The sequence below is a fragment of the Silurus meridionalis genome, chromosome 11, assembly GCF_014805685.1.
Source record: "Silurus meridionalis isolate SWU-2019-XX chromosome 11, ASM1480568v1, whole genome shotgun sequence".
Taxonomy (NCBI): Eukaryota; Metazoa; Chordata; class Actinopteri; order Siluriformes; family Siluridae; genus Silurus; species Silurus meridionalis.
Window position 1 is genome coordinate 20,974,108 of NC_060894.1, and position 23,951 is coordinate 20,998,058.

The 23,951-nt window shown below is 38.3% G+C and overlaps 1 protein-coding gene across 1 annotated transcript in view; it reads right to left on the reverse strand.

Moving 5' to 3' along the window:
- The window catches only part of LOC124393906 (A-kinase anchor protein 2), an 81,832-nt gene that overhangs the window by 17,131 nt on the left and 40,750 nt on the right, over positions 1 to 23,951 (reverse strand). The window contains 1 exon segment of the mRNA XM_046861959.1: positions 20,764 to 20,849. Coding sequence (XP_046717915.1) covers positions 20,764 to 20,849 — 86 coding nt within the window.

Below are 23,951 nucleotides of genomic sequence, written 5' to 3' on the forward strand. Positions count from 1 at the left end.
GAAAATGCCATCAAACACTTTTAATGTCCTTGTGGCATAATAAATGAACTGACTATTTTTTTCTTCTTTCAAATTAAACACAAGAGACAATTGCTTACGGATAAGAGTACTTGAGGTTACAGAAAGCTCTCACTGACAACTGAATGGTGCTAAATTTACTCAAGGTTATTGACTGGACGTTATTCTTTACTAAACAGTCTCGTTATTTCAATTAGAAAGTGATACTGTATCTGTCCTTTCAATGAAAATAGTTAGCACTTTACCACTCAGAAGTGTCTTTACTGTGAGTCAAATACAAAACTTTTATGGAGCCAGGAATGGGCTCTTTTTTAGACTTTACAGTTTACTTGGAACATTTTGTGAAAGAGAAAAATATGAAAAATAAAAACTACTGAAAATACTAACATATGGTACACACCAAGTGAGCTAGCCATCGGAACTTAGCCTAAAATATACAGTAATACAGATCTACTGATTTTTCTATAGGTCATTTTATAAACTCCTGAAAGCACTTCGTTCAATTTTAAATCCAAAGTCAGGATTTGCATTATAATAAATTTAATAAAAAGGAAGAAAACTTTGATTTCAAAAAGTTTTATAATAAAATTCATGAATAATATGCTACATGTGGTTTAGTTTACAGCCTCTAGCTGGAACATTTCAGGGGAAATTTCATAAAAAGCAATATCTGGATTTAATTGCCATAGCCTGCGTTCAGTTACATATTTGTGATATCACTGAAAGGGGAATTTCAAGAAGCTTTGATAATCAAGCAAAGGCCTAATACATCTTATGTAATGCAGATTAGCTGCAAATGATTAGCTCAAAAGCCATATTTCTGTTACACACAGCCGGTTGGATCGCCACCAAACTGCACCAAATGGATGTTTTACCAGTTTTGCATTTCACTAAAACACCACCGACGCCTGAAACTCACAGCCGTGTGTCTAACAATTCTGTCTGCCAAGTCACAGAGTTGCTTCCATTAGCAGCCCACACAGATAAATCCCTATTGTTAAAATTAACACCTAGCGTGTTACACTGGTCCCCAATGCACACACTGTAATTACACGAGCCTGTGATGTACCAGATATCGCAGCTAAAAGCATGTACTCACTTATTACAGACCTTTTTGTCTAGTCATAAAAGTCCATTTGATGTCTAATGGATGGTGTTACACATCACAACAAGCCTACAATACTGTTATGCAGAAACAAGTGAACGAAAACAATCAAAGGGACAGATACTGCTTCAGAAATGCGTACCCTGCAATTACCTCAGAATTAAATGCTTCACAAAAAGCTTTTAGAGATGCTTTTAGATCTCAGAGAAAAAACTAAGCAAAGAACTTTGAAAGCAAGAATGGTTTGTGAAGGTCATGACTAGGAGGTTTTGCTAAAATGTAGGTCAGTGAGAACAAATCAATACACAAGGCCTCTGAGGGCTGTTACACATGATTCAGAACAATAGACAACACATAGCTACTGAAACCAGGTTCCACCCATTTCTTAGAAACCTTAAAGAAACAAACCAAGTGCTAAAGTAATCAAGTGGCCAAAGATTAAATGGCATCCAGTAGCATATAGGAAAGGAATTCTGAAGGAAAAAAAGAGCTCATTTAATTTAAAACAGGACTGACTGTGAGGTTTGTGAGCCATGTGAGAGTTCTTTATACTGGCCAGCACATGGATACTGTATACTTTGAAAAGACCTCTGGAAAGCTCTGGAGAAATCATTAAATGTTCACTTGCGACAGTGTTTCTCCAGTAGATAGACAGGCAACCTAAAACCCTCAGCTCTTTAAAGTATAGAGCCGTTTACATTTATGGTGTTTGATGGACACCCTTATGCTTAGATATATCTGAGCAATTTAGGCTTAAAGATGCTTGCACAAGGGCCCTGGAGTGGCAGCTTGATGGCAGTGGGATTTGAATTGGGTTACAGTTCACCCTTACATGCTTTTGTTTATGTGGGTTTTCCTGATGTAGCTAAAAAATGTACATATTTCGGTTGCCTACGGATTTGGATTAAACCCTTCATAACCCTGAAGAAGATGAAGTACTTGCTGCAATACACAAGATCTTGAAAATGGACCTGCATCAGGCTTTCTTTTAATAGTAAAACCCCAATAAAAGATCACTATTACACCATGTACATTTAAAAGGCCAAAACCAGATTCACCAATACTATGCTGAATGAACAAACACGTGGTAGACATGGTAGGAATGACAAACTCATAGCAGCTCTTTAAAGCTTTGCGTATTGAGAGGTAGATAAGAGAGAGGACATACTGGGAGGACAGGCAGGCTAAGGCCTCACACCCTGCTTCAAGGACTGCTGCAAATATAACCGCTAATCTGGATAAGGTGGTTGCATATACAGTGTAGGATGCTCCTCTGGAATACTGTCAGCAGCCTGAGACAGTCTGGCAGCACATAAAAACGCTTCAGACAAGAAAAGTGACACAATTTTTGTCAAATTTGTTTCTGTATTTTTCCCAGTGTGTTTACTTCTGCTTAGATCATTCATTTTCAATTTATATTTTTCATGTGTAATTGTTCTGGACCCGTCTCAAAATACAGTTTCCTGTTGGAAAGTGGTCTGTTTCCATCCAGTAGTACCTGCCTGTCATGTATACTCTGAGACTTGTTCACAGTGTTATATGAAAATGAATACATAATATTGAATACATATGTTTTTGCACATTTTACACACTTCCATCCTGCCTCATATAACCGCTAATTACAGTTTAGAATCAGTGTTTTCTGAATCATATGAGTTTAATCGGAAGTTCTGTAGGTGTCAAATCATTTTGACAATTTCTAAACCAATAAAAAACTTAATTGGCAAAGATTATTTATCCATAGATTATTTTAAACCCGACCTGGCCCTCTTTTCATTTCCACCCGTCAGTATATTTGGCAAACATCGAACTGTGGAATGCAAATCTGAATCCATAGAAGACTGGGCTTGCTGTATATTTCTGGAAATGTTGACAGCTTGATCTTTTACTTTCCTTTGAGATCTGTCTGAACACATTTCTAAAAATGTATCATTCTGCATATTGTTGGAAAATCCGGGTCGCTATAATCACCAAGACTTGTTTTTACTCTTCCTAAATTCACCCATAAGACATTGCCAAATTCACAAGAAATATCTGAATTTTTTAATGAAAAAAAAAAAAAGCATGAATCAGATGTTTTCTTCGGAAAGATACAGCAGTGTGGTCAGTGGAAGCAGAGTTTCATCTTCTTAATCAAATAATGAACATTACACTGGAGACATCAGTGACGCAAGTAGCCCAGTGAAATTCAATATTGCAGATGGACAGCGGAGCCGAAACTGTCTCTAATCACAATAACGATTACAACTTTGTTAGAATCAACATGACAATTCTACATGACCTGATTTATAGCTACAGGCTGATCTTAGCCAAATCCTGTTTTATTACTATTCTGTAATAAAAGGAATTTTACAATAATAATAATAATAATATCTGACATGCAGGACGATGAAGGCTGAGAGAAAAGCGTTGGTTGATTCTATGTCCTGCTTGTGATTTATGAAAGTGCACTGTTCTACAAAGGTTCATCCTCAGATGTAGCCTGCTTTACAGCCCCAGGGGAGGATGGGAAATGGAGCACTTGCCACTGCTCTAAATTTGCTGATCAGATAGCAGGCTTATACACAGTGTAAAGAATTCTGCTTTTCAGAAGAACCTGCACTTCACTGAAAGCTCCAGACAGCTTTATCATCAAAATATTTCTAAGTATGATGACAGATTGCATTGCAATAACCAGGGTTACCTGAGTTTCAGAAAGATCATTATGCACACTTTTCATACAGCCAGACGTGGTTGCACATTCTGGATTGGATTTTGATTGGCCAGGAGGCATTTATTCATTTTTGTATAGCAGCACGGCGCTGACAAAAGTGAAAGACAGTCAGTAGCTGTTAAAGGGAGGTAGTAGAATTGGATATTCCACAAAATGAAATGGATCATGTGTTGTTCTTTAATAAATCTAAATTGTGTTAGAGAAATAAAACACTTTAGGACTTCCATCATTTTGGGTTTTTTGTCACAGCACTTATTTATTGATTACTTTCCTTAAACAGCACTCTCTGTGTTGCATTATTTCTTAAATAACCAACCAATTATTACACAGATTAATGATCGTAGCTTCATTTCTATAACTGATTAATTAAATACAGAATATTATTGATATAAATCAACTCATTTACGTTTAGAGCATTTGGTAGACGGTAGCTCAGTGGGTAATGCTATTGGTCCCTGATCAGAAGGTCGGGGATTCAAATCCAGGTATCGCCAAGCACCAACTCTTGGGGCCCCTGAGAAAGGCCCTTAAGGCTCCCCAAGGGGCACAGTATCATGGCTGATCCTGTGCTTCTAACTCCTAACATTTCTGAGATATGTAAAGAATTTCACTGTGCTGTAAAATACATGTGTTAAGTATAAAGCACCTTTAAGGGCCTTGCTCAAGGGCCCAGCTATAGCAGTGCTGGGATTCAACCTCATCTTCTGATCAAAAGTCCAACACTTGAGCTACCACTTCCCTGAACCCCAATATTAATATTATAAATACTTCCATATTAAAATAATTAATATTAATATGTATAAGCTTTGGATTATTGACTTATTAATTAATTAATTAGTTTATTGTCTATCTAGTTTTGTTTGTATTTGGAAACTGATGTAATTACAACATCTGCGACTGAATATTGATATATATTTTAGCAAAATCTTAAGCAATTATTATACTTCTATACAACTACTTCAGCAATTACTATACATAGTTGCTAAATACTATACTGTACACAATACACAAGTACAATAACTTTCCCTTTATAAAAACATTTTCAGCCACTCTACAGCTGTAAACAGACCTGATCTGAAATGACTATAGCTTTAAGGAGTTATCCTCATAAGAACCATCCTCCTCTGCTATCACATATCCTTAAAGAAACATTTCAGGATTTGTATGAAGCAGGAGGTTAATGCTGGAGGACTCTCCGGCTAAAGTTCAGAGAGGTTTACATGTTTTAACAAGACAGGTTATCTCATTTGTCTCCCAGTGGAAAAGGGGAACAAGTGAAGAGTTTGTGTCCAGAATGCTCATCTTTTATTCTGTATTCACATAAAAGCATGTAGGCTTATTAAAAACTTTCACATTAGACTGCTATTATGAACATAGAATTATTTTTTGGAACAGGGATGTCAAAGCCATTTAGCATAACATTAACAATAATTCATATGGACAGCAAAAGTTAAAAAAAAAGCTAAAAAAAATACAGTAAAATAAGTTTTTCTTACCAAGCGACTTTTAGCCATTGTACCAAAAAGGACTTGCCAAGGTGCTGTATACTTCAGCATGTTCTTCTATTCCTTGAGGCTTTTGCACTAAATACCAATTACTTCACCAGCATTTTCATTACATGCAGGTTCCTCCTTTAATTAAAGCTCACCAGCTATCTGTACTCCTTACAGGATAGAAAAATAAAAGCAGGCACACTGGGAGTATGTTCTGCCATACAGGAGACGTCAGGAACAGACGGACATTCGTGCGAAGTCATCCGCGAGGGCTTTTGAGCGGAAAATCTTAAGCTTAAGATCAAAAGTAATTATATGGTTCTCCTGCATGTTCTTGTAAGGCAAAGGATTAGAGCTGGATAGCATTCGCCTGATCTGGATTGAGATCAAAAGCAAAGTGACACGGTTCTTCCTTTAATGACGAAGATCTGCAACACCGAGGCTCTACAGGCTCTGACTGAACAAAGTAATGTTCTACAAATAAGTAAATAAATAAATAAAAGTAAAAACTTCCATCCAAAGCACATGAGTAATGACTAATACCTTATTTAGGATGCAGTATATTTAGAGAATAGAGTACAAAAGTACTCCCCCACCCCCCGCAAAAAAAAAGAACTGCATAATTAGAACTGCGATGAACTTCATTAAAAATATACCTTATATTATAAACCTGTGCAAAATAAGGGCCTATGAGGAAAAAGTGGGCTGAAAAATCAATGAGTGGTTGCACACATAAGTATTGCTGTTGCTGTAAAACCCAAAAGTTAGTTCTAGTGGAAGCACCTGTCATTAGAATCAATGCTTTGGGTTTTGGACCTGAAGGTCATAAGTTCAAATCCCAGCCATAATAAGCTACCACTCCTGGGCCCCTAAACAAGGCCCCTGCTCAAAAAAGCACATACTGTACTTATGACCAGGTGAACTACTTTTTGCAATATTGGAAAGATGACACAGACTGACAAAATCAGTGCTAATTTCAAACATTGGCTACAAATCTGAAATGGATGCACATAACTGAGTTTCTGAGGAAAAAATCTAAATAAATGGAATTAATGCTCTTTGCCAGGGTACGTTAGGATTTCCAAAAAAACAACCTCATAGCACACAAGGCCATTAATGGCTCAACCCAGTAACAGACACTTTCAATGGAGCTGAGAGAAGGTCGTCCATAAGGGACTCATCCTGTGTGTGTGTGTGTGTGTGTGTGTGTGTGTGTGTGTGTGTGTGTGTGTGTGTATGCTGCTGGCAACCTAACTGAATCTATTCGGCTGTCAAAGATCAGAATGTATGTCCTTGTTACACACAACCTCCGAGAACCTGTAACTCTAACACACTTTACTTCCATATGATTTTACTCTAACCAAATCCAGCCAAAATGTTTTGAGCCAAGCATGGCGTAAACACTAATACAGGTCTTCAAAGCTATCAGACTGTACAGAAACACATGAAGGAAGGATGGACGATTGTTTACACTCTGAGGAAGTATTTTTGCATTGTCTCTGCAGGACGTATCCGCCTGTAGCATACCAATAGCTCAGACAATGCTGGGCACTTTTTTCCAGATGCAGAAAGCACCAGCAGAAAATGCCACTGCCTCTTTAGAGAACATTAATAGCAGGACGGAGTGAAGGAACAAGATGATTTGTTTGTGCCTGCGGAACAGCGCGAGAAATGAGTTCGGAGAAAATGAATTTAAGGCTGTAGCCATGGCTCAATGCACAACAAAACAAAACAATAAAACTCATTGTGTATTTCATATTCATTTTATATATTCATAAATCAGAAGAGGTCAACCGATAGTGGATTTTAACAATACCAATAGCTAGGTTGTATTGTACTTGCCGATAACCAATAGTTTTTAAAATTGATACAGGATATATAAGGAATATATTAAGTAATAAATATAATTAATAAGTTATAAATTATAAATAATACATTTAATTAATATAACGCTCTCTGTGCAGCGCGCAGTCTCTCGTGTAAAAACAAACTGCACCCAGCAACGGACGCAACCCGGAAAAAATATCTATATGGATTTTTGCCATTAGTTCCAGAAATCAACTATCAGTGCCGTTTAATCTGCAAAACTGAGAATCGGTCCACCTCTATAATCAACCACAAACCCCTTCTAACAACTCCAAATGCACAATCATGTGCATAAACATCTAATTCAAGTTAATCTGCTTTCTAAGGTCATGACCCCGTCTGGAAAATCAAACTTCGGGTACGTCAGGACCACAGGATGGTCAACATTATACCAAATGCACTTTATGATCAGAGAAATTAACATTTCAGTGTCATTACAGTGTGTCAACGCATAAGTGCATATTATACTACTATCGTACATCTTCTTTAAGCTGCTCCCATTAGGGATCTTCACAGTGGATCATGAGTTTCCATGTCATCCTGTCCTCTACATCTGGCTCTTTCAAACCCACCACCTGCATGTCTTCTCTCTTCACATAAATAAACCTCCTCCTTGGCCTTCCTCCTTTCCTCCTTAACATTCTTCATTCTGATGTCCCCCATGTCCCTCCTCTGCACATGACCAAACCATCTCAATTGCATCTCTCTCACTTTGTCTCCAAAACGTCCTACATGCTCTGTCCCTCTAATAAGCTTGTTTCTAATCCTGTCCATGCACTGTGCATCCCTCATAACATAACGCACATTAATTCTTGAATCCTGCACACAAAATAATCTTTAAAAAGTCCACCTTGGCAAGTATTCAGGTAAATTGCATCAACATTACACAAAAACTTCATTGTGCAACAAAAGCTAAAAGTAGACTAAGCTTAAATATCTTTGCTAAGGCTAAGCACATACTGCTGAGTATACATACTGTGCACATGACATATTTTTTAAACAAATCCCATTGGAAAGACAGGCAAATGGCCAATTGGAGAATAAATCAGTAGTGATTGAAGACTGCGGACGGAACCACAAAAGGCTGTGGTTTTGCTGTTCATTTCTATAAATCAACAGGGGTAATGAAATGTCTACCATTCCTACATAATCCCATTCGGTTCCTATTGGCTGAATGAACATGAAAATGACTTTAGATTCCCCAGACACAGTTGGTGATGTAAATAAAAAGAGAGCAAAAATGACTTTTGTGCACGGATTAAAGAAGGAAAAACGCAGCCATAAAATTCCCGCCCAAAATAAAAAGAGATAATAACAGTGTGTCGACAGTTTTTTTTTTCATCCTGCTAAACAGATGAGCTTAAAGCAGAATCTCAAAGTTCCACTTGGTTTCAGAAGCGCAGCTGCAAATGCCAGCTTTGTTCGTTTTGCTTTCAAGTGCAGACGCACTCTATGCTTTTATATTCCTATCCTCTCTGTTCAGATTATGCAATTAATTCTAGCCTTTGCCGTGACGATCTATTGTGCATGTGCCATTTTATTCCAGGGTTTGCTATAGAGAACAGTGGTAATGGATGATTTTTAAGATCTAATGCAGTTATGTTGGGAATATCTGTGTAAACTCTGCTAGTTTCTTTAGCAATGTTACAAAAGCCTGGTAGGAATTAGATGAAAAAATCTATATTAACTGTGTTAATGTGGTTATGTGTGTTGTATCTTCTGTTGGAAGTTTGTGGTTATTACATTGGCATTAAACAGAAGAAAAACTGGGACATAAGACTTCACACCCATATAACACATTAAAACAATAAATGGCATTGTTAATGATAAATCCAACATAGAACTAGTAGAACATTGGACTCAAAATTCCAAATTTCAATGTAGCTACATGATGCATTCGTATTGATGCTCATCTTAGTACAAGATCTATGAGATAACAAGCGAAGTGATGTTCACAGTGGTATCTTTGGAAACATTTGTGTTTGAGGACTGTTATTACGAGATGGTATCAAAAAGATTTAAGACTAGTAACATGCCAACAGATGGCAGCACAGAGCTGCACGCACAGTCACAGGGAGCGGCGACCTTCATAAGTCAGTGTGCCAAAAGTCATCATCCTGCGTACAACGGAAGCTGTCCAACTGGTGTTCTACCTACCATGTGTAGTACCACGTCTGCAATTTCATCAAGTACAGCAATTTAGAACTCCCTGTCAACGAGCTCTCCTCGCATGTAAGTTTCTCCCCAGAACCAACATGATCTGACTTCCTCCCTACTTCCCACCCTATTCTCCAGATTTGGCTCCTGCGGACTTTCCCGCAAGATGAAGATCCGGCTCAAAGATCGGCATTTTGACACCATTGCGGAGATCCAGAGCAAATCTCAGAAGGTGATTGAGAGGCTTCGAATAGGAGACGTCCAGAACACGTTCCAGTGGCAGGAACTTTGAGAGCGCTGTATTGCTGGAGTGCAAATGGACTATTTTGAAGGTGATAATGTGTAAACTTCAATAAAATACTTTCTTTTATATATATAGAGCTAGTTTTGATACCGCCTTGTACAAGTGTATGGCTGTGTAGCATAGAGCATAAACAGCTGTATTAGGTAATAAACTATTGCACTATTAAAGGGATTGTTTCCTGGTTTATATTGTTCTCTTTCTAAGCTTCATTAACCTTGAAAACTTTGAGAATAAAATTGCATTAGTCAAGCAGATTACACAGTCATGTTTTATATTTATTCATTTCTAAATATTATGAAATCTTAAATGTGGTGAACGATGAACTTTTATATTTATACAATACAGATTGCTATAGTGCAGCATTTAATTTTGTTTTTAAGCCCTTTTGCTTTAGCACATCTGCTGGTTTTGTGAACTAGTGAATGGAGAAATATGTGTTCATTGTTTCATTGGTGATTTTATGAACAAATGAACCGAGTGGACTTGGGTGGACTGTCATCTTGATAATATTTTTAAAGTGAGTTCTTGGCTATTGGAGTATGCTATTCATTGGGTTCAGACTGGCACTAGGAACTTTTTTCCATTTTCGTTCTTTATAAACATTCACACAAAAGGCCTGATGCCTGTGAAACAGCAAAAGGAAAATTTCTAAAGATGTGATTTGGCCTTTAGCTCTCGTCCGGTACACAAAGATCTGAACAGCTTTGAGGAAAAGCACAAACTAGACTCCTAATTAAGGTCTTATGAAAGAAAGTCCCTTTTCTTGCAGTAGTATTACTATTGGAGCTTAAAACATAACTCTATTCTGACCGTAACAGCTAGAACAGTGCATTTAAATTTGAGTAGCCCCCTTGGCCTAGGCAGATGTATGATGGCACACACATGATGAAGACATCAATGGCCCATTTTTTTACTGTTCAGTCAGGATTTATTGCTGTGCTGTCATCTAGCATTGACTAATGAAGCCATATGGCCTCCTCATAACTGTTGTAAACACAACAAAGTCTATATAATCTTCATGTGTAAAGCTTTATAGACCTTCTGTCAATATGGCTGAACGTGCATCATTACCCTAAAGAAACTGTCAACCCCAAATAATCTCTTATTAAAGGAGCATCTGTTCAGTTTTTTTGTCATCAGTCCTACCCACATCTGCAGAGGCGGTTATTCTTTCAGTTAAATTTCTATGAATGGACGACATCATCTTTTCTGAACAACAATCACAGAGGTATGTGGGCATTTACAAAAAAGAAGGAAATCGTCATATAGCATCCTGTTTGCACAATGCATTACATTATATTACATTAGCGACTTTGCCTCTAGTTACCGATTACCCCAACTAACCACTGCATAGTAGCTTTTCTCTTTCTTCTCATTTAGCAGAATGGTTTTGCTTCAGCTAGCCTGCCAAGATGTGTGATCGCAAAAAAAAAAAGAAATTATGAAGTGCTTTGTGATCACATGTAGGGAAGCCTAATTACTTTTCTTATTCAGAGTGTCAGAGAACTCTTTCCATTTGGGTTTGGTGTGATTCAGGAACAACCACTAAACTGAGACTGATAAATATTATATGCTGAAGCTTTATGTTGAAGCTTTACATTTACATTCACACTCTTATTCAGAGCGACTTACATTTAACTAATTTATAACTTATAAATCATCTCTTTCTCTCCCCATCCTGAGGTTGCTCCAGCCCCAGCTCATGAAGATTGTGGACCTTTTAAAGAAGTAGATGCCGACCCCGCAAACATCCCGAACCATCTAGAGACGTACCAGTGCCAATTGGATCCCACCTCATGTGGAGTTTTGACATTGGACCTCCTTGAGTGTTTAAAGGCTCTGGCATGGAGAAGCTGGTGTTGGATCTGTGATGATCGCAAATTTTGAGCTATTTTATGAGTTGCTCAGTAGCTCCTAGTTTTATAACCACAATGACTTAAAGACTGTAGAAAGAACATTACTCATAATCTTATATTACAGTGCTCATGTTAGTTCTCACTCCAGTGTTCTGTAGTGTTTAAAGACTATAATCACACTCTTGATGTCACCCAAATGAGGATGGGTTCCTCTTTTGAGTCTGGTTCCTCTCAAGGTTTCTTCCTCATAACATCTAAGGGAGTTTTTCCTCACCACAGTCTTGATTGCTCATCAGGATAAATACACACCATTCACCTTAACTGTTGATTTCTGTAAAGCAGCTTTGAGACATTGTCTGTTGTGAAAAGCGCTATAGAAATAAACTTGAAGTGACTTCATACAACTGAGCAGATATGGGGTTAAGGGCCTTGCTCAGGGGCCCAGCAGTGGCAGATTGATGTGGCCGGGATTTAAACTCAATGTCCAGTTTTTAAGTCTAATGCCTTAAAGTCTGACCTACCACCTCCCCATTACTTGTTTGAAAGGCATTTTGGAGATGTATTTAATGTGTATGTTTATAGAGCATTAATTAGCAGTTATTCCTAGTTCACATTTGTCCTAGCAAAGGTTTGAACCAATTTACAACCAGTAAATTGTTTTTTTTGTATAAGCCTTTGTTTAAAGCACACATTTCATAGAAATGCTAAGTTGGTTGGGATTAATTTGAAGGTTTAGTGCCAGGGAAAGATGGTGAGGAACTTGAAACAAGCCGGTCTAGACCCTAAAAAGGTCAAGTTTGGACTTGTTCATAGTGACGAAGCCAAAATCACACACTCGAGGCCGATATGCTAATACTGTAATATTATAATTTAATGACAGCATAGCAATAAAATGTAGTCCAGTCAGAATTGATCCAATTAACTACAGCCATTTATCTGTAAAATCTTTGGTATAAAAGATAACAGCCAAGAAAACAGAGAAGTAAAAATGTTCATTTTGTGATTTTTACATTTTACATGATTTTTCTCAGACTGAGCAGTAGAGCATAATCCTTAAAGCATGACTCACGCCATTGCCTTAATTTGTATTCTCTAACAGTGACCCAGCATTTTGCTATCATCGCCTTCATTTCAGAGCGCTGCCAAACCCAATTTGGAGCTCTTTTTTTGTCCCCAGGGTATCTTTCACCAGGAGGCTATACACAGTAGATACCTCTAACGAGCACAAGATGGAAGGACAGCTGTGCTGTGTGTGGGAAAAAAAGAGCAAAAGCTTCTGGTGTACCATCACCAATCCAGTATCATCAATCCTATTTGCAACCACTGATTACACTGCTTTATTTAGCCAGAGTGAATACACTCCCTGCCTTCATTGTCTTGTGATGGGAGAAAGTACAATTCAGTCACGCACTACATTTTACTGGGATCTTCAGATAGCTTTTTATGGAGTCACTAATTTTTCTTTTTATATAATTTGAAAGGTTTATATTATAGAGAGTCTTATGGAGGTGAAGTAACCTCAGCTGTCTAACCACACCCAGAACATTTTGAAATTCCATAGGAAATGGGCTTCTCTCTAGTTGGGTCATACGTTGGGTCATGGCTATTAAATCCAAACTAGATTTCTTTATCCCTATGTTTTTGGCAGGATGAAAGGTGTGTGTTTAAAGGCGATACTTTAGTCCAGGGGTGTCCAAGCTTACTGGCGAAGGGTCAGTGTGGGTGCAGGTTGGCATTCCGGCCAAGCTAAACCACACCTGATTCCACCTGTTTAAATGAAACTGATGTTCACTTTCAGTGCAGTATCGGGTGTTAGCTCTTACTTGGTTGGAATGAAAACCTGCGCCCACGTCGGCCTGGTAAGATCAGACAGCCATGGTCTAGACTCCAGTCTTGAATGTTTCTACTCGAAATAAATAACTGCCAAGGAGACGTGAGTAACAAGGTCATTTTATGATCTGAATGAAGAGCTTAGAAGGTGCCTCACCAGCCATTTTTTTAAAAAGCCATTTAAGCCATTTATTTCATCCATACAATTGAGCAGCTATGGGGTTAAGGGCCTTGCTCAGGGGCCCAGGAGTGCCACTAACCACTAAGTAAAACCACTTAATAAAACAAAATGTGTACATTAAATATTAAATTATAAATGATCAGTTTTTCCATCTTCTCCTCTATTCCATTGGGGGCCAAATCAAAAGACCACAGGCCAACTTTGGGTCCATTCCCCAGTATGGGCATCTTTGCACTATAGAAACAGATTTACACCAAAGTCTAAAGCATTAACCATAAAGCTATCAGCTGCTTAATTACTGCAAAAGCACTTTCCAGATGGGTTTGGTGTAGATCAGAAACAACCACTCTGCTAAGATAAATATTACATGCATTGGCTTTTTGGTAGCTGCAGAAAATTTTATAAGATTGTTTGAAGCATTAAAAGCATTTCTTGTTGCTACTGAAAGATTAAGGCATTTTGGATATGCATTTAATGTGAAGGTTTTCAGAGCAGTAATTAGCACTACTACGCCTTTTGTCCTAGCAAAGGTTTCAAAACAATTCACAGCCATTTAACTGTTTCTTTGTTTAAAGCTTAACTACTAAGCTACCTAACATTTCAAGTGTACATATGTAATTTATCAAAATATAAATGTACATATTATTCTTTATTTACTCTCTCATGTGAAGAGAAAGTTATTATGTAGTGGTTTACAGCAGGTGGGCCACCAAACATGCCTTCACAGCCAGACCCAACTACTTTAACTCTCAGCTATTTAGTCAAAGTCTAGCCAAGGTGGCAACTGTCTCCCTCCTCTGCATGCTCCAATAGAGCTCTTTCAATGCCTGTCAGATGACAAAACCCTCACAAGATGCATTCTACCAGCACTTTACAATGTGGAATAGTATAAGGATAAGGAACTATAACTATAAGGAATATATGTAAAGAGAAATGTAAGAATTTGCATTCTGTATTTGCCAAAAGACATTTGGTAACTCCCACAGAAAAAGGTGGGGCTCCGAAGAGATTTTAGAAATGTGCTTTTAATGTAATGCGAACCACATGGTCTCACGCGCATCCAATATATAACTCACGGATATTAAACTTAAATACTCAGTGAGGAAATATCAATTATTATATGTGTGTCTGCTGTCTAATCCCATGCATTTTTTTTACCAGAGTGGTTCACATGGTAAATAATTCAAACTGATGTCTGGCGACATGTTTGCGGTAAAGAGGTGGCCGAATGCCTGGCTGGCTGGAAGACACGTAGCTAGTAAGTGTTTTCACAATAATCAGGGTCGCGTCCCAAAAAAAATCCAGCTGAGACAAAAGGGGGAAAAAAAAAGAAAACACAAGAGAGACAACCTCCAACCGTTTCCAAGACGTGTGTGTTTTCCATCATGTTTAACGCTGATTTTAAAGCCTCAGAACACTTCAACTGCTGGGTGCTACATGAAAATATTCTGGAAACATAAACACTTGTATATATGTGTGTTTCAAAGTAACTATGGGGACGGGCCGCCCGACCTCGAATGCGACAGTAAGGAGAAATGTTTCTGCTTCTGCAATGTCGTTTAGAGTCTGAGCCTTAAGTAGATCACATACGCAAATGTAGCCTGCAGGTTCCACTGTCCTTGTTTCTAAACAGAGCGCACATGATACCCCTCAGCTCACATCTACCCAATGCTCCTCCCATTACAGAGAAGGAAAACAAGCAGAGCCTACATCCTTCCTACTTCCCAGTAAGAAGTGACAGACAGAAATTCTCATTCAGCTGCCAATGTTTAGAACTGAAATATGGAATTTGTATTAAATAGCACAAGAGTGTCTTCCAGTTTCCAGCCTCCATATACATTATGTGCTTAAATGGGGGCTTCTCTTTATAAGTGAGACCACAGTGCAAGACATCATAATCAAATCCCTGAGATTCTTATAAAATAATTCATAATATACATAGGACTATAGTAATTTGAGTAGAAAGTGTAATCATTAGTTGTCTGCAAAATCATATTCGCCTCTTTTATTATTTACTCATCTTTCTGAAGAAAATCGAACTGCAGCCTGGAGGTGACAGCTGGTGGGTTGGATCCTCTGCTGGCACTGGTTACAAATTCCTGTGAGCATCAGCTTCCTGTTTTCTATTCTTCTTTTTCTCCTTTTTTTGCCTTTCAATTGCAAAAGCTTTCAGCCGAGTCTGCTTTCACTTCATCAAGGACACTGGGATTTTCCATGTAGTGTCATAATCACGTTGTCGTACCAATAGGATTCAACAGGGTGTGGTGAACCGAGAGCTCTACTTTTAGGGGAAATAAATATCAAGAGGACATCAGATTTCTGTGGAAAGGCCTGATAAGGGCCAGGATAAGGGAAATACTGTCTTCAGTGACATCCAGACATTTTACTCTTAAATACTTTGCATTAATGGCTGTATGGAATTGACCATAAAGTCAGCTGGTATTTGATTTTAAATGTTTTAAAGCCAATGCCAGGCTTAATAATAGTTTTATTAGGGGTTGACAAATTACTAGTTAGCAGGTACAAGAACAAGCAAGATTAGCGATCCAGTTTATTTTATTACATAGTTATTATTTTATTATTATCATTGTCTAGTTATTATTATTATTGCCAAACCCCAGAAGTGGCAGCTTGGTGGTGCTGGGATTTAAACTCCTGACCTTCCATTTAGAAGTCAAACATCATATACATTAAGCTACCACTTCCCAATACCACTTCATACATCTTAACAGCTATGGGGTTTAAGGGCCTTGCTCAGGGGCCCAATAGTGGCACCTTGGTGTGGCTGGGATTTAACCTCACAACCTTCAAATCCAAAATCCAATGCCTTAACCACTAAGCTACCACCTTCCTCACCTATTTATCTTGTATTTAAGTTTCTCAACTTCAATCTGACCCCCTGCAGCACTTCATACATGAACCTAAAGCTATACTTTGGCTCTCAGTAGGAACTTTCGGCACTAGATACTAAACAGTCCTTCTAGAAACTATCATGCGACAACTTTTTACATTTACAGCAGTCATCTGTATCCAGTGCAACTTATTTTTTATTACTATTTAGTAATATATTATATAGATATGAGCAGTATAGGGTTAAGGGCCATGCTCAAGGGCCCAGCAGTGGTGCAAATTGGAACTCTGAAAGGTGGGTTAAAGTTTTAAAACCTGAACCACCACTGTCCACCACTGAATGTGCATTTAAGCTCCTGATCAGCAGGCCAGCATTTGAACCAACACTACTCTGAGATTTTCTCTGAGAGACTCCATTCACATGTGTATTTGTGGCAAGACAACATCAGAACACTGCAGAGTGAAGGGTGCAAACATGATGCTTCATCACCAGAGATATTATCATGTGAAAGCTATATTAAAGCTACTTCTCCAGAAATCCAGCTCCTCTCTTCTTTCTCATACTCTCTGGATTCACCAGACTGGATTAGCTCATGACTTTCTCATTTGCCCATTACTGTTTCTCATTCAGCTCAGGTACTGTGGTGCTGTTGCTCTATTGTTTTGCCTGTTTTTTTTTTGTTTGTTTTTTTGGTTGCCATCCTAACCACCGGTTTGGCACATTCCTGATTGTGGATTTAAACTATTAGGATGCCTCATGGAGAAAGCATTTAAAGGTGGTTCTTCGGGTTTGTTAGCAATAACATGTCTATTAGATGCTGAACAAATAATTGCTGCTTTCTCCATGTCCTTTCAGGTTTCAGGTTTGCATGCAGTATCAATTAACTCTTGGCTGAAAGAAAAGTGCAAGTCGAGCGCTTTGAATTCAAGGCTAGATCTTTTTTTTTTAAACTGCACACACAGTATTGCATGAAATGTTGAAAAAAGGCATGAGACAAACACACTTTATATACAGTATGATGCGAGATCTTGGTGGGCAAGTTACTGCTAACCTGAGCAATGCAACAAAATCAAGTGAAACTAAGACACATTTTAACGTTGTGTTCCTGCAGAAGACCGATGCCAAATTTACACAATCGACCCTACAATAAGAGAATACGTTCTCTTCTTCTCTTCAACTAAACAAGGACATTCTTATCTGGGACGAGGTACGATTACCGGGGTGTCGATATCAACACATACCATCAGCATTATCAGTTCCGGTCCATTTTTATATCCTGTGCCAGTTGCAGAAAACAAAAAATATCCAACGAGCACCACGGTGCACTCATGCACTAAGAGATAAACACAATAATTATGCATATAAGCATGAAATCTGAACATAAATATGCAAGACGCAGGACAGGATGCAGGGGTGTGCCCATGTCTGTGGCTCGGGGTGGCAATAATAAGTCTTGCCCCTCCACCTCTGTCTTGGATTGTGTGTTATTTCTGCTGTATTGATTCTAGTATATAATGTAACTTGATCGGTCATTAGGAACAACACATAATTAACAGGCTATGAAGCCTATCCAGTTATGTCATAATATACAGTAGTCGTTCATGATGCATTAGTAAAAAAAATACTGCAAATGCAGCAATGAAGTGTTTATATATATATATATATATATATATATATATATATATATATATATATATATATAAAATATATATTCAATGTGTCCAATGCATGAAATGTTTCAGCAGTGTATCAACTTCTGAAAGGAGGTTATGAACACGAAAATGGTGCAAAGAAGAAAAGCTCTGCAGTCGTCCTCGTTCCCGTATTGTGATCTTCCCAAGAAAACATCAGCAATAATGAATCGACTTGTGCACGAATCGAACTCATCAGAAAGGACGCAATATGAAACTACAGCATGTGACGCTTCTGTAAGGAGAAGGTTACTGGAGATTGGTGGATTTGCCCTTCGCCGAAGTGAAGCAGTGAGCAATGATCAGGATGTCACGCGTTACCTCTGAGCAGCGCGCGCGGCGTCGAGTGTGTTTCTCCTCCGCTTCCTCGAGTGACAACGATCCTTTCCCGGACTGAAAGCAGCGCGAATGAATAGGAAGAAACGATGGTGAGGAAACCAGAGGAAGAAGCTCGGGGAGGAAACGGCACGAGCAGCTCGTTCCGTGCGTGCGTGTGTGTGTGCGCGAGCGCACGCGCGCGCCGGCTCTTCCTCGCTCGCGCACGGCGCCCCCTCGATGAATAATGAATGCCTCGTTCTAGAGCATCGGCGCGGGCGGCGGCGCGCCCGGCGGCCTCGCGCTCGGGTTACAGGTGTACAGCCCTATTCAGGTGCAACCCTGACCCTCATCCCGCTTTTGTCCACCCGGATAAGGTGCTGAACGCATGCACATGCGGGTCAAAACAGTGCATGCTGGAAAAGCAGCTTCTTTTGTTGTGCAAACAATGTGCGGGACAAATGCGACTGGCAAAAAAAACTAACACGCGCACCTGCAGGATTGCAAACCGCAAACGGCATGCGAGGAATGTGCACAAAACAACGTCCACATACTTTTAACAGGAAATTAAATACTTCCAGAAATTGTTTGCATGACCCCTACATCTCTCTCTCTCTCTCTCTCTCTCTCTCTCTCTCTCTCATACAGTGTATTGAGAAACATTCTGTTCTGCAACACGCATTATAAATTCACATAGATTGTATAAAAAGTTGCAGAGCGAAAAAAGGTTAGGACATGGCTGACATTTATACCCTGTCTTACAGCCTAATTCATATAATACTGAATAAAATCCAATCACATTGCATTTACTTGCCCATATTGATAATCAATCAATCAATCAATCAATCAATCAATCAATCAATCAATCAATCAATTTAACTACACAAACGCTTCTCAAGCATCAACAGGAATAAACATTTTACAGTACATATAAAGGGCTTATCTGCTGACCAGAATCATCGACTTAACATATGGTTTCAATGAATATTTATTTCTCTTGTGTATAAATTAGATTAGAAGATAAGATTAGGTTAGAATCTCTTGCAATTCAGATTTCAGGCGTTCCAGCACCTGTTGCTCGGGTCAAAGACATCTGTCTGCCTTGACCCTTTACAGTCACCACCTGCAAGATCTCTACCCTCATCTGTAGCAAACTAAACAAAATCAAATATATCCGTGTTGCTTTAATAGCTGTTTATTTATTCCACAATGGCTGAAAGAGGAGAAGAGGAGGATTTACAAGACGGATGTTTCACGAAAAGCTGAGCAAACGTCGGTCAAAACAGTTCAAAACAGACGTTAAGCTTTTTCATGAACCATTTATACCTTTGCGTTTTCATTCCTGAAGCATTTGCACAAAAAACACACAATTTGCCTTTATTTTAAATCCCCAGGAAAACTGTAATGCACGGGAAAAAAGCACAAAAATGTTAATATCGATGCTTCTGCTACAGATGATGTATGCGGGAGGTGCAGCTGTGGCTGCATTGAAAGGAGAATTGTTAAATTGTGTGCATTGGTTGCATTCATTCGCACTGTAGGAAATAACTGTCTGTGATGCAGCGCTCTGTTATACATATATATATATATATATATATATATATATATATATATATATATATATATATATATATATAGACGAGAAGCAGAAATAAGGCATCTTCTCTCAGTCCACTTTATAGACTGCATGCCTGATGAGCAGCATTACGCCTTACAACTACACTCTCAAGTCTCATGAATGCTGAAGTGTCACACAATAGCGCTATTCAATAAGCAAATCTATTAGCTCACTAATCATTTTGACAGTGCAATGAGGTTATGATAATTATAGTAGAACAGGGAAGGAAGCAGAAACATGAATCGTTGTCCAGAAACAAACCAGCGGTTAGAGCAGCAGTACTCCAGTGCTCTCTAGATTCTTTTATTTTATTTTATAGATAATTTAATTGGAAAGGCACAGATTGGCTACAGCTCAGTGCTGCACTGGTGATGAACAAAAGATTGCTTGTTTCTAAAATGATATCAACATTTTCCATGTTTTTTATGATGTGCTGATTGCTCCCTGATTGAAGATAATTCCATTTATGGAAACAACAACATTTATTTTTTTGCCAGTTATTACTATAATAAAGTTCATTTCCTAAAAAAAGTATTAAATTTTTATCATTTCTATGCAGACAGAGTAATTCCTCCTATACCCTTGATTGATAATGACCTACATACGTGGTTATTAGGCCTACTTAAGGAAATGGTGTAAATGAAACACCTTATTGTGACGGGAATAAAAGCAAAAAAAAGTCTTTAAAAAAACATCTGCAGTGCACCCATAAGTGCAGCTGTGACAGATGGCAGGTTGCAGATGGAGTTTGTAGATCAGACTCACCGGTGGAGTGTTTGACGGTCCTGCAGCAACTCCTGGGAAAAGACCATTCTCTGCTGTCAGCAATACACAGCGAGCTTTCTCACTACCTGCAACACAAAGTTACACTGATCAAAATCTTCAGCATAGTATCAAAGACATCATAGCGGATTTTCCTGTGAGCATCCACAGCTGGAATCGCTCATAATTAAGGCAAATTTGTTCATGATCATCATGTTCATCATGACCCCTATTGTGTAGGTGGACTAATTATTATATAAAATGTTTTCACATCAGCAAAAGCAATATTTATCAAGTACTGACACGATTTGTATCTTTTTGATGCTCCAAACATCTGTATCCGCATTGGAATTCTGGTCCGTGCAATTCTTCAATCTCAGTTCATAATCTGTCTCGATTAGAGACGTGTGCCGGCTTGTTTATTTTTTCAAATTCCACTCAAGCAGATATTAGTTTGGCTTCCACACAATATTTCCTAACTAATTGAATTCTATTTTATAAAATAAAGCTGAATTAACACCAGCATGACTCTGACATTTACTGTACTAAGGGTTGTGTACTAAAGGTTCATGTTTCATATCTGACTCTCTAATATCCTATTTACATGCATTTATTTGTGTCCTTTTGATGCACACTTGTGGTGACTTGTACATTTTTTACACTAAATCTTGCACACATGCACTATGAAGTGTCCTATTTATTTTTGTGTTTTCTTGTGTTTTTGTAGCACCTTGTAGGAACCTTGTTTCATTTCACTGTAAATTAGGGATGTTCATCTCCATAACTAAGGCCGATGCAATTTAGGTCTCGATGCATAGTGTTCGATACGATACAATAAGGATACATATAAAGCAGCTACAGATGCGTTGATACATGATTCAAGGAAGATGCAGCTCTACCTCTGCCATGTTAATCTGTATTCTATGTGACTGCAAATATGTTAAAAACGATGCATGATGATACAAATGGCAACTTGTATCCGATGCATGCTTTTTTCACTTTTTTTTTTGCATCACATCGTTAACTTTTATGCTGATGCACCGATGCGAATCGCTGAATCTTACCGTCACTACTGTGAAAACCTTTCAACTTTTCTAAAATGTATTCCTTAAAGACCCCAAAAAAGGACATGCACCTTCTTTTCTTTTGTATCCAATTATCTGATACATTTTCTGTCATTGTCATCATAGCACTAGTAAGTTAAAATCCACAAATATTGAGCGCACAGAACATGTCTTAATAGGAAACCAAATAATTCTTTAACGTTCCTGGTATTTGCATCAGTATTTGTATCAGTGTTTTGATTGAAATTCCATACAGCAACATGGTGACAGTCTGATTTGGCCTTGTTGATGACTAGCATGTGGAGTGTACGTGTGTCAGAGTGCATTATCGTACTAATGTAGATCAAGACATCGAGGCTCTTTGAAGGAAAGTAAATGATAAAAATGATAAGCAAGGGCCAGGAACGGAAGAATAGTTATTTCTTCCACTTTGTCTTTGTGCATTCATGTGCATCTCTTTCTGCATTGTACATGATTACACCAATGTTGATGTTTTAAAATGATATGGGTTTAAAATGTGTTTCAATGCGTCGATTTCAATGTGATGTAATCCAAAATGTGAAATAGCGCTTTAAATCTGATATTTCAAGTAAGTTGTCTCTCAAAGCATTTCCCGAGCTGCACATGATGCTTGTGAGTGAGCACTTCTGCATACTCTGATACGCAGCCTTCAAAAGGGTGAATCTGCTCAGTCAGCACTCTCATTCATTCGGCCTTCCAGTGGTTTCTCGCTGTTCTTCTGTCACCATAGCGCTCAAAAAAACAGCAGGAGTTTCTCAAATCATCAGAAATATCAATAATGATCTAACTGCAACTAGAAAGCCGTTAGCTGTGATGAACAGACTTTTTATATTAGAATAATAGCGACAATAGCAAGCATAATTAATATCTGCATATATATTTTTATATACAGGTAGTCTTCCTGGCTTACAATGGAGATGTGTTCCATTGACCACAGTGTGATGCATCGTTTTTAACATATTTGCATTTGTAAACAATCATTTATTTATATACCATTATAGATTATGCACTGCACTTTTAATATTAAGAAAGTGACCATTGTGTGCAATATTTTATTTGTTCTCTCAGCACCGCTGCTGCGACGCATCACAACACATATACGACGCATCACAACACTACGGAGGCCGAGGCGTGTCCTGAGAGTCACATAGAATATAGATTAACATGGCAGAGGTAGAGCTGTAACTTCCTGGAGACACAAAAGGAAAAGAACATCTGTTTTTTAATCTTTTTTTTTGCACTACAAAGGTGTGCTTGTGAAAGGGCCATGCGTTAGAAGTCTGAAGGCACTTAAATTAATGATTTGCTGTCTGTCCCAAAGAAATAAAAGCGAACAGAATTGCGGAGCAGCATATTCTGTTAATTGAATTGTATCGTATTGAATCGAATAGAAATCGATCGCACTGCATCGTAATGAGGAGAATCGTATCTTATCGCAACACATCGGTAACTGCTTTATATGTATCATTAATGTATCGTATCATTGGCTATGCTTTGAGATGTAGAAACGAATCAGCCCCAGTTATGGAGATCCACATCCCTAGAATTATAGATTTTCGGGGTTAGTGTGTTTTTGTTAATGTAAAGAATAAAACTGAAATACGACTTCTCTATGGTCTAGGAATCTTGTACTGACCTTGTGCTGGTGTCAATGGCTTCAGGTGTAGTCAGCCTTGGTAGTCAGTATGGTAAGAGCGATGGAGAAACTTAGTCTGGCATGGGCATGCAGTATGACGGCAGGGAGAAAGAAGGAGAAGAGGAGGCCTATGTGAAGTTAGTGATGTTGAAGGAAAGGTGTGAGAGATGCCACTGGCTAGGAATGAAAGAAAATGTAGAGTACTAGTAGAGTGCTGTAGTAGAGAGTCCTGTTTTGGAGTGTGTTAGAGAAAGAACCAAAGGAAAGACGAGTGGTCAGGTGAAAAAAGTCGTTTATTTAACTATTTTTTTTTTTTTTACGATACAAGAAGTAGAAGAAGGAAAAAAGCCAATGTTACAGCATTGCAACTGGCAGTCCAGTCTGAAGGAAGTGTGCAAGAGTGAGATACACAGAGTGATTATAATTGTTGGTGATGGTGTTTTTTATTTGAAAAAAAAAAGAAGGGTGAA